This window comes from Candoia aspera, chromosome 5 (assembly GCF_035149785.1).
Source record: "Candoia aspera isolate rCanAsp1 chromosome 5, rCanAsp1.hap2, whole genome shotgun sequence".
NCBI lineage: Eukaryota > Metazoa > Chordata > Lepidosauria > Squamata > Boidae > Candoia > Candoia aspera.
In genome coordinates, this window is record NC_086157.1 from 95246972 (window position 1) to 95264500 (window position 17529).

At 37.0% G+C, this 17529-nt stretch overlaps 1 protein-coding gene across 1 annotated transcript in view; it reads left to right on the forward strand.

Annotated features, from left to right (window-relative positions):
• Window positions 1-17529, forward strand: part of ATP8A2 (ATPase phospholipid transporting 8A2) — a 337944-nt gene that overhangs the window by 306822 nt on the left and 13593 nt on the right. Inside the window, exons 33-34 of the mRNA XM_063305756.1 lie at window positions 6356-6444; window positions 10215-10319. Of these exons, the coding sequence (XP_063161826.1) occupies window positions 6356-6444; window positions 10215-10319 (194 nt within the window). The remainder of the gene's footprint in view (window positions 1-6355; window positions 6445-10214; window positions 10320-17529) is intronic.

Genomic DNA, 17529 nt, shown 5'->3' on the forward strand with positions numbered 1-17529 from the left:
AAAACAAACAACTATTACAGGTTAAACAAGTGAAAATAGTATCAAAAGAATACAAAGTTATCAGCTAGCATAGCAGTCACCTAGCACATTTTTACATAAATCTAATATGAATAATTGCTTACAAGGTCTATCTAATCAAGAGGTCCTTTTGGGACAGCTAAATTACTTTTGCATACATTCTCTTTTATACTTTTCTATCTAATTATTTACTTAAGAATTCATTTTTCATGTTCGATAGATAGTAATGGACAGGTAAGCTGAGACGATACTATTTCCTTTCTCAAATTGTAAAATATTCTTGTGTCAAATGTTTTTATCAATGTATACATTCTTGTGATAGATTAATGTAGACAATTTACAGTCCCAAAGTTTGCAATCTTTGTGCCTTGTTTCTTATCATTATTTTTACAACTTTCTGTCTCTTTTTAGAGGTCTACTATCTAAGAAACACAAAAATGAATTAATGACTTTGACACCTTAAATTTTACAATTGTTCACAGCACTAGGTTCACTAACATGATATCACCGAATGCCAGGCAAAGGAATATAAGATGCTTTTACTCAAAATTATTGTCATTTTTTTGCCTTCCCTGCACTCACACCTGCCAACATACCAGGATCAAAAATAGAGATACTGTATAAGTTTAGCGTAATGCAACGTGCAACTACTGTATAGGGGTGTGTGTGTGTGTGTGTAAAGAAGCATTTTGCCTCTCAAACCCTCAAACCCTATTTTATATTTATATTTTGTATTTATATTTATATTTTATGTATTTTATGTGGTTTTATTATATTTTGATTTTTTAGTTTTATTGTAAACTGCCCAGAGTCCCTCTCTTGGGGGGAGATGGAGGGTGGTGAAATTTAGTAAATAATAAATAAAAAGACATAGTTCCAAGAAAACAGTAGTATTTGGATTGAGAGCACTTTCATTGTCTTTGGGTTTAATTTCAGTTTTCAGTAGGGTGGAGTTATACACAAGGCGGATGGGGCTTTGATTGCAGAGTAACAGCCACCATCTTGACTTTTTTAACCTCCTCCAATACCCCTGGAGCACTTCTAGCATGCTAGTCTTGTCCTTTGATGTTATGTTTTAGAAGTCTTCCAGATTTAATATGAATGCTTCACTTCAAAACAAACCCTGAAAGTTTGTAAGATTGGTGGGAGTCACAGGTCAGTTGAGGTAACGTTATGGTGCTTGAGCGTCAGAGGCTTGTCCCAGAAACCATAAAATGTTTCTGGTTCTTCTCCTCTGTCATGAACTGTACGGGAGGGAGGGGATGGATTGATTGCTGCTGAGAACAGGGACAGCACCAACCGACATGGCTGAGATGAGACTCAACTGTTTTGGCTATCGCACTAACTGAAAACTGACACCAACCTGAGAAATGCTGCCAGGAATGAAGTTGTAACCAAAAGCAGTTATCAATCTTCAGTTTCAAATGAAAGGTGGGAAACGGGATAAGCTAAAGGGGAAGGATCCAGAGAATTTGATTCACTTGAGTCTTTGAATGGACAGGGACTAATTCTTAATAAAGAAATTCTTTCCTGAAACCTGAATGGCTTGCAGTGAGATTTCTTGCTATTGAGATATCTGACCCCACGATCCTCACATTGAGGTTTCTACATTATCCCCTTTAGGCCTCACTCAGAATGCACTTTGCTTTGTATGGTTTGTCTACATGGAGACATGGAAAGTGTTGATGTTTTCCTTGTCTGAACTTGCTGGCCTTGTTGAAAGTTGTGTTAAGAAATTCAAATCCCTGTTCTTCTTGTGGACATATCTTTTAGCTTTGCCTACCTTGCTAGGACAGAATGAAATGAGAAAAAGTTCACTGCCATATTTAAGGTCAGGAACTTAGCTATACGGTGGTGACAGAAGCTTAAGAATATAGCACAGGATGTTCACTATTTACTGTTTGTCATGCAATAATCCAGTAACACCGCCATTAAGATTACTAAGAGTCCCCTTTTTGGGGAGAGGTGGACGGTGATAGAAATTTGAATAATAAATAAATAATATCAAGATCAGCGACAAAAAATTACAGTGTTGTTCTGTTCTGTTCAGAATTCCAGTCATACACAGGCCATTCTAACCATGTGTTCTCCTCCCAACCCAGGTTTAGCAACAACATTTAACAGCAACAACTAATAAACATTCAGGGGCTATTGGTCATGCTGAGCTTTCAGCCTTTCCTTCTTTTTATGGAGATGAAATTGTCTAGGTTATTTTTATTACAGATTTCTCTATTTCTGCATTCCGTAGCATTTCCCAGAGTTTGTAATCTCTTTTTCGTATACATAAATGTATCCATTCTGGCTACATTTGGATTCACATTTCAAAAATAATTGTATTTTAGTATAAAGGGGTGTAAAAAATGAATTTCTAGAGTGCCTAAAATCTAAGTACTTTATTTAGAAATCTGTCATGGATTTCTTTTACATAGAAAAGCAATGATCTTCTAAAAATGGATTTAGCTAGCTTTTTTTCTTTGCTAAAAAAATCAGTAAAAGTCAGTGCATAAAAATCAGCTTATTTTTAGAACAGTTATATTAAAAGTTGTATGGTAGGACTTAACATAAATAATACGAATAAGGGAAATCATAAATAAGGTATGATTGCATTTAAGTAAAATGAAATTAGGCAATTGCCAAGAAAATAAAATATTTTAGGGCTATTTATACCCCCAAAGCTTTTCTGGAATAAATTATATAAATTGCAGTATGCCCAAAACCTGTAAAATAACTGATGATTTTTCAGGGCAATTAAAAAAAAGAAAATCCCTTTACAATTTGATGAATTTGTAAATGTGTAAACCTTCCAGAGTTGCTGGGAGTCAAACAGCATATAAATTATTATTATCATCATTATTATTATTATTATTATCATCATCATCATCAGTAAAATGTTGATATATATATATCTTCAGATGTTAATATGTACTTGTACATGAAGGTGATTCTCAGTAGATGGTTTGGGCTTATTTAGTTTATTGTTCTGTTCCTTGAGATACCAGTTTGCATCTGACTTCAAATTAGTGGATTTTGGTACATGGATAGTGTTCTTACATCATTTTACCACTAGATCACACTAAATTTAGTTGAAAATGAAGAGCAAGGCTTCCTACTGTTACTGAATTCTTGGTGGAAAAAACAATATCACTAACTTGGCAGAGAAGATAGAATATTCATAGTTAATATTTTGTTGATACCAAGTGGATGCTGTACCATTTGGAAGTTATTTGCTATCAGATTACCTTTGCTTTTATCCACATTGATTTATGCATCAGCAACTGTCTGACCTATACCTTATCCATGCTACAGTAAAGATCATGTGGATCAGCTACAGTTCAATAGGTAGCCAAGATAAAACTGTCTCACAACTGTGTATGTATAAATAGCAGATGTATGGTATTATGGAATACATAGTACATTGGGGGAGAGGGGCGGTAATATAAATAAAAGAAATAAACATAGTACATGTTTTATTTAATTAAATTTAATAATGTAAATTATTAAATAATTTATATTATTTGACAAATAATTTAATAAATAATTATTAAATAATGTAATAATATAAATTACGTATTGTTTATATAATTAATGAAGCTTATGTAGTAGCAATGCTGTGGGTTGTGCTCTTGTCATACATTAAAGAGTGCAGTCAATCATAGGACTTCTTTTTCTTATTTTAAAGGTCCTGAAAAATGTATTTTGGATACATTTTTGAACAGGTGCTTCCTCTATATTGTGAATGGCTTAAACGAGAAACTTGCTTTTTGTCCAGGATTCTCAGCTGAAATCACAGGGCTGTCTGACATAGGTGTTTCTGTATTTACTCATCTGTGCTAATGCTGACAACAGATTCCCATAGTAGGCCTGGACTGAAGATGGAACAGATGTTGGGGATTATGAAGAAGGCTTCAGAAAGGCTTTGGACCTACAGTATATCTTGCGGAAATAATTATTTGTAAAGATACAAGTTGGGTTTTCTGGACCTCCAGCGTGGAGTTCTAGATAACAAATTGCAGTACAATCTCTATTAAATACTCCAACCTAGTGTTTTTCCAAGTAAAGTTAATTAGAAGGAAAATATAAATAGGAAAGCTCTCAGATTTCTTCCTCCTCTTTTCCCCTAACCAAGGCCTGCAGTTGTTGATTACTGAGAGCCACAATTGTTTCTTACATCCTGAAATGTAGCCTCCTTGGCCTAAAATCTGAGAGATTTTCAAGTACAGAAGAATTCTTACTGAAATATGGGCAAATCTAGGCAACTAAATTGGATTACTTTAAGTCCGATATACAATGGAATGTAATATTTCTTGATGAGACTGGGCATACATGCAGCAATTTGAAGGGTGTGTTAGTCAAACTAAACAAGATGTCAGGGAGCATGGAAGAGTATGGTGACTGACCTCTCTTCTGTACAAGAAAAACCTCCTGGACTTTACATGTATGTATAAGCATTTTTATTTATATTATTAATATAAATAAAATTCTCTAGGTGGATTACAAAAATATTAAAACATTAGTAGCATTATTTAAAAACAATGAAATGCTTTCATTAAATAGCAAGGAAAGAAAAGTATGTAACTCATCCTAATCCTTTTATACTCTTTCTCTATATTTTATTAAGCAATAGCTAGTTTTACTGATTAGCTAGGAGAAGATGTGCTTTGACTGGGGCTGAATTTATGTGGCAGAATCCAATATACTAAAATGATCCTGCTTTTAGAATTTGTTTACTTCTTGTTTGTTTCTCCAAATGTATTAGCATGTTGAAGTGTGCTAAAGACTTTGCCACATCTCTGCCATTCCAGCAACAGCATAAAGAATTAAGCATCAGGAAACTAATAAATATATTGAAAATTACCTGTCTATAATTCTTGTGGTCCGATGACAGTTTTGAGGCTAAACATACTTGAATTGTAAAATGACCCCCAGCGAAATATCCAAATAAAACTATCATATTCTAATATGAGTCTTCCCCAAACTGGTGTTCTCTAGATGTATTAAATTACACTAATTTTATGCCAAAAATAATCCAGACATCTGGAATATGTTAGCCTGGGGAAGGCTGGTATAAGACACATCAGTCTTTCAGCAATCCAGAGATCTATTTAAAATCTATATTGATTTATCCAACATATGTTCCACCATATCAACTCTAGGCTGTGTAACTGTCTGTTTAGTTAGCAGAGTTAACAATGCAATATACCTGAGAGACCAGAAAAATGATCAGTTTGCTGGAGCAAGAGCCTCAAGTGATTTAAATGGTATTTGTTTGTTTGTTTATATAACAAATTTATATAGTTGCCCATCTCACCAAAAGTGACTCTGGGCAGCATACAACAAACAGGTAAAACAACAAATATAAAAACAACAGATAAAACTATGAAAACCACATTAATAAATACCATAAAAAACCAAAGATACAAACCATAGGTGGAGGGAGGATAAAAATGACCCCTCACCAATGGAGCCATCTAAGCAAGTTTCCGGTTCCCCAGAGCCCCGGGCCTCATCACATTGCCAGGTCTTGAGGGCCTTTCAGAATATCGGAAGGAATGGAGCTGATCTAATCTAGGGGGAAGGATTCTCTGCTATGACCAAGCATAATTGTGGTTTTTCTCCTAAAACGTAAGTCTGTAATATACAGAGCTATTCTGTCACTGAACTATCAATGAACATATTACCTTTCTGAGAGAACATTTATAGTGATAAGAATAATATGATATTGTGAGAACAGCTTATGTGCTATCATCAGCCATTTTACTATTTGTAATTACCATAAACTGAACTGAAGGTCTACTGAATTAAAGATGGGCTATACTGGTGTTTCTCAACCTTGGCAACTTTAAGCTGTGTGGACTTCAACTCTCATGCTGGCTGGGGAATTCTGGGAGTTGAAGTCCACACAGCTTAAAGTTGCCAAGGTTGAGAAACACTGGACTATACACTGGGAACATCCAAAGGCAGAGAAATCTCTTTATTCAAAGCCTGGTGGGATCACCACTAGGCCCTTCCTTCCTTCTGTAAAGCACACGGGAGAGCTATTCTTAACTAGAACACATCTAGAAAGTGTTCCTTGTGTGCCTTTCAATATCAAAGTTGAGATTGTGGGGTTGCACTGCTGCAGGAAAATGTCAATCTTAGATTTGTCCCTCAAAGGACAGACTTGTCTCTCCACCCTTGGGAGGGTCAGTCCAAAGAAATCTGACTGAGGAACATCTTCAGATTTCAGGATTTATGTTACAGTTTTCTTAGCAATGATCTCATCTTACTCTTTCATTCCAGGCAACCAAAAAAACTGTCATGTATAATTAATGCTGTATTTATCCCTGCATTTTTACAGGCAGGAATGGTATTGAGATGCGGACACTTCTGGATTGGTTTATTGCTAGTGCCCACAGCATGCCTTGTTAAAGATGTGGCATGGAGAGCGTAAGTTATTACTTACATTCTTTTGAGAAACCTTAAAATATTTCAGTTTAGTCCTATACCTGTTAACCCTTAATCTCAGTGCTAAATCACTTTGATTAGCACAAGGTGTTAATCAGCACTAATGTTCTTTTTTGGTTTTCTGTATCTATGTAGCCATTTCTTTTCCTAGACAACCAACAAGTTCACTTACTGATCTATGAAGGTACACATAACACTGCTATTAATATGCATATAAAAAGTCAAAATTCATATAGGATGGTGCTTAATAATGATGAATATTTAATAAAAATAATCCCTGTTTGTTTCTAGCTCCTCCCTCCCCTTTTGCTCTTGTTCCATCTTAACTAGACAGAATGTCTTTAAGCTCCATGACTTTTCTGCTTCTGTCTAAAAGCATATGTCAAGATGCTTCTTGATAGATCGGGTATCAGACATTTCAGCTGTTGCATTGACATGAAGTGGCAGAGCATAAAAGTTTAAATCTGTACCTTGCATTCATGACACTCAACTACAAGCATTACAACCTAAGATACTCTTAACTCATTGTGATACAAAGAATGAATGGACTTCTTGATGAACTGGGTTCCTTGCCAACATTTCCAAGCAAGACCATATTTTAAATTTATTGGTTGAGTAGGGAATTAATTTTAGAGCCCTCTGCTATGTTTCGTTCTGCACATAAAAGATGGGCCTCTGAAGAGGGAGCAAAATTTTATCGGGAAGAAGACAACCTCTTGTGATTTTCTTCAGCATCCCAGGTCTTGAAGACTTAGTTATCAAAAAGAATTCTACAAAGTGTTCTGATGGAGATAAATGTGGGAAATAATCTTCAACAGGACAAAGTCCAACTAACATTGTTCTTCCGTAGGAAAACCTGCAGTAGAAGATTGGTGTTCTTAACTATCTAAAAAGTAGAAGACAACTAAGAAGTTTATTTCACCTTCTTTTAATTTTTAAAAGACCTAGTACTTATAGTAGGGCTGAGCTATTTGCAAACTGGGGACCTTTTCTCCAAAACTCCCTGAATGGTCATGCAATCTTGTACATTTTTTATCCATGTAGTTATTGCAGGAAGTGCTGGAAAAAGGAAGAAGCTGATTGCAAAAGCTCATTCTGACAGGCTTTTAAAAATGTTTTTAAAAAAACAAACTGAAAGAGATCTCTTTGCAATTTAATTTTTTAAAGGTGCAAATCTTTCTGCCATGTCAGTTGTATCAAGTATATCGGTATTTTTTTTAAAAAAATCTTAGAAAAATATACTGGACAAAAAAATCTGTCCCCAAAGGAGACACATAAACACTATCTTATGCTGAGTTGATGATACTAAGCTTCTGAAGATGTAAGAAAAAATGAGCATAATTTAATCATATTTTACTGACAAAGTATCTGTGAGTATATAAAAAAATATGCATTGCATGGGTGATACTGTATTGCATTGCTTTTATGCTACAAAATCTTCTGGTGGCCTATTCCATCAGTTACACCCAGGATAGTATCAAAAGCTGAAGTAGGTTCTGCAGCCACTCCAAAAATAATACTATCGTCTTCTGATGGCTTCAGAGTAAAAGGCAATCATTCAATTAAATGTGAGAAAATAAAGGAGAATATCAAGACCTCTCCCTCTCTCTCCCTCTCCCTCTCCCTCTCTCTTGCACTACTGCATCTGGGCTGCAAAATGCTGACACCTAGTAGATGATAACAAGGAGGTACAGAGACTGTCTTGCTATCTAGTGGAATTCTAGATGTTGCAGTGTAGATACCCTACCTGTGTATATATGTGTCTGCATATGCCTGTGTCTGTGAATGTGTATGGGTATGAAATATTCCCATAATATGCTTAATTCAGTCAACCACTAATTTGAACTAATTTGAACAGATACTGGTGTATCTGGTAGCACACAGTCACTCTAACTGGAACAAAAATTACCAGATTTGATTCCCAATAGGTATGCATTTGAGGTATCTAAAAATGTCTAATTGCCTGGATAATATGATATTCATTCAGCTTCCAAATTCCCAACTGTAATATGTAATAACAAACTATATGTTATTTAGTGAACTGGGAAGCAGAGAACATAGCTGATAGCATACTATGGTCTTATTTCAAATTGAATAATATGGCTGCTGAATCCCAGGGAGTTTTCATCAGTAGATCAGTTGGGAAAGGGGAGACAAAAGTTATAGAATGATCGTCTATTTTTTCTACTTATTTAGCCTTGTGCACATCAATAAGATCTCAACCCATTTCAGTCTGGATTCAAGGCTGGAATCCCTGATCGCTCTTTTGGATGACAGGTAGTGGGACTGGAATGGGGAGTACAGCCCTCCTGGTTCTACTTGATCTATAAGCTCAATAATTGTCTCTCTTTTGATCACCTCTGGAGACTAGGAGTGGGTGCATTTTTTTGTTTGGTTGTCCTCTTTCCTCTGGGGACCATTTCAGTCATTGAGTTTGGCTTGTTGAGCTATAAAGCCCTACATTATGGGGTACCAAAGGGCTCTATTTTCTCACTCCTATTTAGCATTTCCATAAATCCACTGGGTGGGTTCATCTGCAAGCATGGCATATAGTATCAATAGTATGTGGATAATATTTAGGTGTATATCTTGGCCCTATACCAAATGGTGTTATTGAAGTGCTATCCTAGGGCCTGGAGGCTGTATGGATTTCTATGGGGAGGAACAGACTCAATCTCGCAGCAAGATGGAGTGGTTGTGATTTGAAAGCTAACTGAGACCAGTGACATTCCATTTTTGATTCTGGATGGAGTTGTGCTCGCCCAAATTAAACTGGTTCACAACGTGCAAGTCCTCCTGGGCTCATAGCTCCTGATCAAGGAGCAGGTGGCAGTTGTGGTTAGAAGGGTATTTACATAACTCCTATCCAGTACTTCAGCGGAATCAATTTTTGGATCAAGAAGCACCAATCATGCCTTGGACATGCCTCAATTGGACTACGGCCACGCTACATGGATCTGCCCCTGAAGACCACCCAGAAGAATCACTTTTTGAGTGAGATGGGCAGTGACAAAATTCAAAATAGAAATAAATAAATAAAGATACAGTTGATCCAGAACACAGTGGCTCATGTAGTTAAGAGCACCTCTCAGTTTGCCTGGAGAACATCAAAACTATAAGAGCTGCACTAGTTCCCAGTTGACTTCAGGGTATAATTTAAGGTGCTGGGTGACATCTTTAAAGCAATACTTGGCTCAAGACTTGCGTCTCCCAGCAGTCTCTACCTGAAAATAAGATCTAGTGGAGATGGCATCTTTCAAGTTCCATCTTTGAACTTTGAGTGTTACCTTCATGACCCTGAAGGTGTATTCATCCAATACGACATTTAAAATGAACAATTTTCTTTATGTGTGCTTGTACGTACATATGTACATATGTATGTATGTTTGTAAGAATTACTAGATTCTAGGAATTACTTTTTGTATGTTGGAGTAGTCCACATAAAAGATGGAACAGATCTGTATTTTAATTCTATGAGTATTTCCTGTATTTCTGAACACTTGTGGTTCCAATACTCAGGGCTAGCTCAACCACATAAGTATTCTTGAGAAGGTATTCATCTTCTTTGGCTGAAATTCAGTTGTACTTAGTGTCCTCTACAACTCTGCAAGAGATCCAGGGACAATGTACAGCTCTTTGGCCAGCCTGGCCATTCCTGCTGTCTGACCTTGAATAGGAAACCTGAGTCTCATGTAGTCAATGAAAGCTGATGTGTTAGTTTCTTTGTTTTGTGTCTTTCTCCTACAATGCAGGGCCAAGCATACTTATCGTAAAACTTTGCTGGAGCAGGTTCAAGAGTTGGAAGCTAAATCCAAAGAACAGAGGAAATCTATGCTGCGTGATAGCAATGGAAAGAGGTGGGAGCAATTCCATCTTAACTGGAAGCATGCCAGATCCATTTTTTTTCATCCTCCTGCCTCTTCATTTTTGCCATGCATTGCAATGTAATGGTTACCTTCAGAAAAGCAATGTTATTCATTTACATTTTTTTAAAGCTTCCATCTTTCACTGCTCCATCCCTTATCTGTTGATACATGAAGCCAGATGCAAGACTCCATATATAGTTGCTTGCATGATAGCTTGTAATATTTTTGTTAGACATGCTGCCAATCTGAAGTTTTATTTCAAGTCGCTGCTTCTTCTTTAAAATGCTGGTTTGGCTGGTTGCATTGTGGTTCTGAACAAAAATATATTAAGACCATATTAAAAATCAGGGATAAAGAAGAGCAGATATATCTTTTCAAAACATTTTACCACCACCACCCCACTTAAGATGAATCAGAGTTATTGAAGAAAGCTAGAGAATGTATTACTGGATTACTTAGGACTTTGCATTAGTAGTTTATCTCTAATTTATGGATAGGAAAGTACCAACACTCATTCGAAATCACCAGGAACTGAAGAGCTATTTTAATCTTGTTCAGAGATTTGACCATTCTTAAAAGGAGTTCTTTTACCTTTTAATAATAGGCACCATATAATTTTTTTTATTGCTGAATCTGATTTACTGTTCTTACTCTCTTGTCTCGTGTTAGTCAACTGCTGTATTTTAATGTGTTTTATATGTCTTAAGCATCCTTGAGAATCCTTAGTTATTTGAAGGGATACAATCTTTTAAAGGAGATAACTAATCAGGCAGCACAAACTGCTTTTCAAGTTTAGCTTGGTAGAAAAGGGTTTAGAAACAGGCTTTGCTATACACTTTGAGAGGCTAAGAGCGGCTGTTACAGAAACAGAAGTCCGAAGCTTGGTTGACTGCAGAAAGTTAATCATCCAATTCTTTGAATTCAAAATAACCTCTGAATATTTCTAATTCCAGTATTTATTTATTTTGTCCCACTGGTAGGTTCAAACATTACCCCATTACCCCAACATAGGCTAATTCCAACATACTATTTGAGCATGTCACAGTTTTCTCTGGCAGCACAAGAATTATTTCCATAATTAAGAGAATGATTGGCCAGCTAACAGTATCTTTCAGCTTGTTACAAATTTCACTTTTAAACTATTAATCAACAGAGTTCTCCTTTGGATGATAACTTAAGTGCTTCTGTATTGTCACTTGATCCTATGGAAACTAGAGCTAATGCATATACTATGTGGGGATTTTTTTTTATCTGATGTGAAAGACATTGAAAAGAGTTTTGTCGAGCCCACCCCCCACCTCTTCTCTGGGCTTCAGAGGGTTTCGGTTAGCGCTTTTTATAATGCAATTGTGCTTCAGCAAATGGGAAAGTGTCACAAGTTCAGAAAGGTTTTGTAACTCATACTTGTACTCTTCAAACAATATGGCTCTGTGTGATGTGTAGAGGAACTTCACAATAATCAAGCATGATTTTAACAAACCTTCTCAACTACCAGTGTAAGTAGAAGGGGGCTTCAGAGAGAAAGATCAGTCTTGAGCCAGGCTCATCTACTCCTGGGTAAACTAATTGCCATATTGTAGTTGTTGCTGAAGCAGATGGAGGAATAAATCTATAATTCCATTTCTTTCAATAGTGCTGTCAAATCACAGGACTATTGCTAATATAAATAAAAGATTCCAAGATCTGGGTTTTTTTTTTACCCATTTGTGGAATGTAATGTCACTCAATTGCTTAGATTTATGTCATTGTTGGAAGAGAGCCACAGTCCTAAGATAGCCAAAATTAGGACTCTGGTAGCACCTTTTCAGACTAAGTTTTTATTAAAAGCCATAAGCTTTTGTGAACTAGAGCTCATTTCATTATAGACATGGAGTGGATTTATGTGTTTGCCTAGATATGCCTTCCCCAACCTGATGATCTCTAGATATGAGCTGGACTCCAATTCATTATATATAGCCTATTTAACACATCTGAGACATCCCCCCTCCTCCATCAGTTGAGGAAAGCTGGCCTAGGCAATCATTTCTGAATTAAAAAGAGAATAGATTTCTTTCTGCATTCTGTTCTGAAATGCTTTTTTGTGTTTCTAGACACACTTCTGACCTGTATATTTATGCAATAAACTTCAGGACATTGCCTGACTGATATTTGCAATGATATTGATTATAGAGAGTTGCAATTATAAGATAACTTATTTTGTTCTCATTCTGTACTATACATAATCCATCATACTTCAAAAACAGAAATCAGGATCTATGACTGCAGCTTTGTGTGCTTGGTTCCAGTTTCTAATCCTTCTTCTAATGTGATGCAGACGACCCCTATTTTTAAGAAAGCTGAAACCCTTCTGATTATCAGCTGTTAAAGAAAGGCAGTGAGGACTAATTTCAGATCTCTGCTCCCCCTACTCCAAGTGTTCTCAGCTATTTAAAAACAGACCTGCATGTCCAGTTCCAGCTGTTCCATGTGACTTTTGGGGGATTGTCGTCTTAGTTTATGAAAACATTTTGATCATTGTCACCTGGACGGTTGTGTGCATGTGCATGTACAAGTATGTTCAACTCAGTGTATAAACATGTCTGTGGGTGCAATTGGCTTTCCTCTGTCATGTTGACTTACCGTTTTGGCACTCTGTAAATTGCACAGCCGTGTTCTGATTCTTTCCAAGAGAGTATGCTTTCTTGGCCATTTATTTTATTATGTTCCCTTTCCAAGCTCTTTCATCTGTATTCCTTTTTTTTAATTGGCTCCCCTCATTCTCGGTAGGCTTGCAAGCAGACAATATAAGGAATCCCTGCCAGCCCTTCAGCCCATTCCTCTTCCCCCAAGGAGTCCCCCCCCCCTTCCTCCACTCTGCATTTGTTTTTTCTCCTTCTTAATTGCACCCAGGTTTCCTGGGTGGTCCATCTGTGAACTAGATAATGGTGGAGTGTCTCAGCCTGCCTGAAGTAGATGTGTCATGCTTTTGATGAGGCCTCTTGAGTGTCTTCTGAGAACAGTTCTCTCTTTTTCGCCTTGTTTGTGCCTGTTCTTTCACACCTGCTTGAAAATGTGCTTGTCTTTCAGAAATCAGGCATTCGGAAAAAGCAGTGCACTGGGAATTTTCTAATAGTACAATCTAGGGATAGATTGGGAAACCATTTTTTAAAAGTTGTGATGTTATTTCCATTCTTCCCACTCACCTCTGCTTGAGGCCCCTACTGGTAATTATTCTGTTTTGATTTAACAAGAAACCATCCAAGAAGGTGTGTCTAATTATGGGCAGAAACTTAGGCAACTTTAAAATTTCAGAAGTACAACATAATGCTGTTTATATGTATATAATAATTTTCTTGTAATTTTAGAAATAATTACTGTAATTTAAATGGAAATACAATACTGTAATATTTCACCATGGTGGGGAAGACTTATATTTGGTGAGTCATTGGTCACCTGCTCTGTTTGTCCTTCAGGTATTACCTGTTGGTGGGCAGCTTCAAGGTCCTTGTTCTCCATTCTTATTGGTTTATCTTTAATCTGGACTTAGATTGTACAGCCTTCAAATAAAGGTTTGTCCATTAACAGCCCTTCAACTGTTCTCTAAAAAGTAACACAAATTACTGTGAAATTACAGTTGACTTACTTACCAATAATTGAGTTTATGCATTTGTGGTTGTATAGCTACAGTACATCTCCCAATTTCTTCAGCATAAAGTTCTTTATGTTCTTCTTCAGTTCTGCTAGGAGTCATTTTCCACTAAGAGATCTTCTCCCACCCCCGCTCCCAAAAACTTGGATGATAAGCAGACTGTCTTCAAGATCTGCTTTTCTAGTTCCATGCTTTTTCCTTTCTTAAAATATAGTCTCCAGTTAAGAATACCAGAAAATAAGATATCCTGTTCAATGTAACAGGAAGATCTGTAGAAATAATTTCACTTGCAGTGCCACAATCCCATCTAAATCAATAGGATCCTGACTTTCGGTGGGGAAAACTGGATTGCATAGGAGAAGCCAGTACCAGTGAAGACTGCTACCAGTGCCTGCTACTAGATCCTTCTGGAATTTCTAACAAGTGCTTGATTGCTTTGGCTGCTTTTTTGAGGCAGGCTTGAATTAGCTGTTCTGAAGTCACCAAATCACATTATCATGTTTTAAAGATGGGTGTGCAGTGGTAAGATTCAAGGTCACACATATCTCACTATAAATACAGACCAGTAGCTATTGTGTAAATCTGTACGCATGTAGGTTTCATTTAAACAACTCTCCCACCTTGTTTGCTAGACTTGACCTGCCCAATAAGAAAAATTGTTCATGATTTCCCATTATCATGGAACGACCAACACCAGGACAATGTGTTTCTCTGTAATGACCTCCATATCACAGAGCAACCTTCCCCCAGATAAGAGATTAGCTTCAGCATTGTTAGACTTTGAGAAACAAGTTAAGATGGAGCTTTTCTAAAGGGCTTTTTTTTTCAATTACTTGAGAGGATGCCAGTGTTTTTATTGCTCTGATTAGGTTGTTGGTTTTAATGTATTACATTTATTATACCCTGGATGTTTTATCTCTACGTTTATAATTATGCTTTCTGTACACTGCCAAGAGTTGCATGATTGTGGTGGTCTAGAAAGCTAATAACTAAATAAATAATGCAGGAATGTAGATTTGAAAATAAAGATTGTAAAGCTATGCAGAGCTAAGGCAGCTGTGTAAGCATGCAAAAAAAAAAAAAGCCTTTAAAAAAACACCTATGGATTTTCTTGCCTGGTAGCTCTTCTTGGCCACTCCAACCTGAGATCAAAGGAGAGGTGGGGGGTAGTTCTGTGATTTTGAAATCACTCCCACCGATAAGGGTTAAAAAACACATAACTGAGCAGCATGTGGAAATCACAGTCATCAAAACAACCATCGTGAGAATAGTCTATGAAAAAGTGAAATATTGAGGGCAAAACAGTGCCTAGAGCAGTGTTTCTCAGTCACGACAACTTTAAGATGTGTGGACTTCAACTCAAAGCTGGCTGGGGGAATTCTGGGAGTTAAAGTCCACACATCTTAAAATTGCCAGAGTTGAGAAACACTGGCCTAGAGAGTTGGCTGGAAGCTTGTTTTTGCTATGCAAATGAACCAGACAATACATTATTGGGGTAACATTCTAATATTGGCCCTGAAAATATCTCAGGCACTTCCTGCTCACTGCATAGTTTAAAGCAGAGGTGGGAAAATTGCAGACTCAATGCAGCTCAGAGTCCTCTTTTGCCACCTGATCATGGTTTTCTCTCCAGCTTCTGTCCTGACCAGATGTCCACTACTGCAGTTGCCAAACTGCCCTATGATTGTAGAGCCTTCTCAGAACATTTGCAAAAAATGGTTCCTCTGGCTCTACAAATCTTGGTTAAGTAATTAGACAGTTTTATGAGTGATGATAGGCTGTGTTCATATGACACACTTGCCCATAGTTCATTAAGCATGAGTCTTTGCATTAACTAATATGTCCAGATTCACACTGCATTTTTAACTACACAGGTTGCATTTGAAGAATATGCTCGGCTAAAATGTGATTGGCTTGTTTATGCCTCAGGCTATTGTGAGAAGATAAACTTTTCAAAGCAGCTGCCAACCATCTCAGGGTCTGAACAGCCATATTAAAAGCTGCATTATAACATCAGCAACAGATTCAATCGTGGAAATGGGGGAGAGGGTAGGAAAACAAAGGAGAAATGGCTGTTTCTCCTCTTTTATTAGCAGTTGGGAAAATGAGTTAATGACCATTGGAAGTGGGGAATCTTAAACCCATTTCCTTCCCTTCACCAGTGATTTTGTATGTCAATAATATGAATTAAGTGTGTATGTTTGAATGGAGATGGTATATACATATACTGTATACCTACAGTATACATCCTTTGAACCACTGGTCTGCACCACTTTGGATCCTCAAGACTAAAGTAATTGTTCATCTGTGATTTGTTGCAAATGCTTTAATGAAGCTAAGCAGATCTGGGTTTGATTCATAGAAGAACACAAGACGGTTCCATGCACACTGCCTTGAACTCCATGATGAAGGAAAAGTGGAATGTTCTAAACTCCAGCTGATAAGAAAATGAGATCCTTTTAATGTATGCTCCTGATCCTGCATGCGATGGAAAACCCAGTCTAGAAGAAAGAGTGGGGGGGAAAGGCACCACAGTTGCCCTAAGTTTCATTTGCTTTCTCAGGCTGACACCATTTTTAACTTCACAGTCAAAAGGTGCAGGTATTTTAGCTGCCAGTTCAATTTTAATCAGGCACAACAAACCAAAACTTTCCTCATTCATGGTTCAAACCCTGAGATCCTTTCAGTCTCTACACTGAATCTGACCAACAAGAAACCAAGTTGTGTCAGGGATTCTTGTTTGTGCTTCTCATTGCATCTGACTTGATACACAGAGGTGTATGTCCAGCCTTGGAAGCTGTGTTACTGATCTCTTTATTTTGACAGGATATGGGAATATCAGGGCCTATCTAGTCACTGGAAGAGAAGCTCCCTAGTCCCTCCTCCCACATACAACAGGTATCCTTGGTGGCATACTTTGGTGCTCTAGGTCAGGGTTCCTCAACCTTGGCAACTCTAAGCTGCGCGGACTTCAACTCCCAGAATTCCAGTTCTGGGAATTGAAGTCCACACAGCTTAGAGTTGCCAAGGTTGAGGAACCCTGCTCTAGGTCAAGACATGTAAGATTTTATATCATAGTAAGTATCTTGAAAAGCTATGCATTTACCATAGAGGCAGCTGTTTTAAAAAGTAATTTTTTTCATATACGATTGTGAGAATATGAGGTACTATCTCTATATTTTTTCCCTAAACTTTTATTAGAGCTTCACTTTCCATCACAATCAGGTTGTTAAGTAGGAACGAAAATAAAATCCTATCTCCCTGTGCCAACTAAGGTTGCAATCCTATACGTTTATATAAGTGGCATTGAAAATAGAGGCACCCTTCTGAGGAGACATACATAGGATTTAGTGATTACTTTACATTCAAGAGGAAGCTATTACATGCATATACATGTATGTGTATACATAAATATGTGTGTCCATAACGTGCATGTGTGTGTTTATATACACATACATTGGTGGATTGATTGATTTTGTGCCATCAAGATGTTTCCAACTCCTAGTGACCACATAGATTTTCTCCATGACATTGATGGATAGATAGAGATAATAAAGATATAAAAAGCTTTTT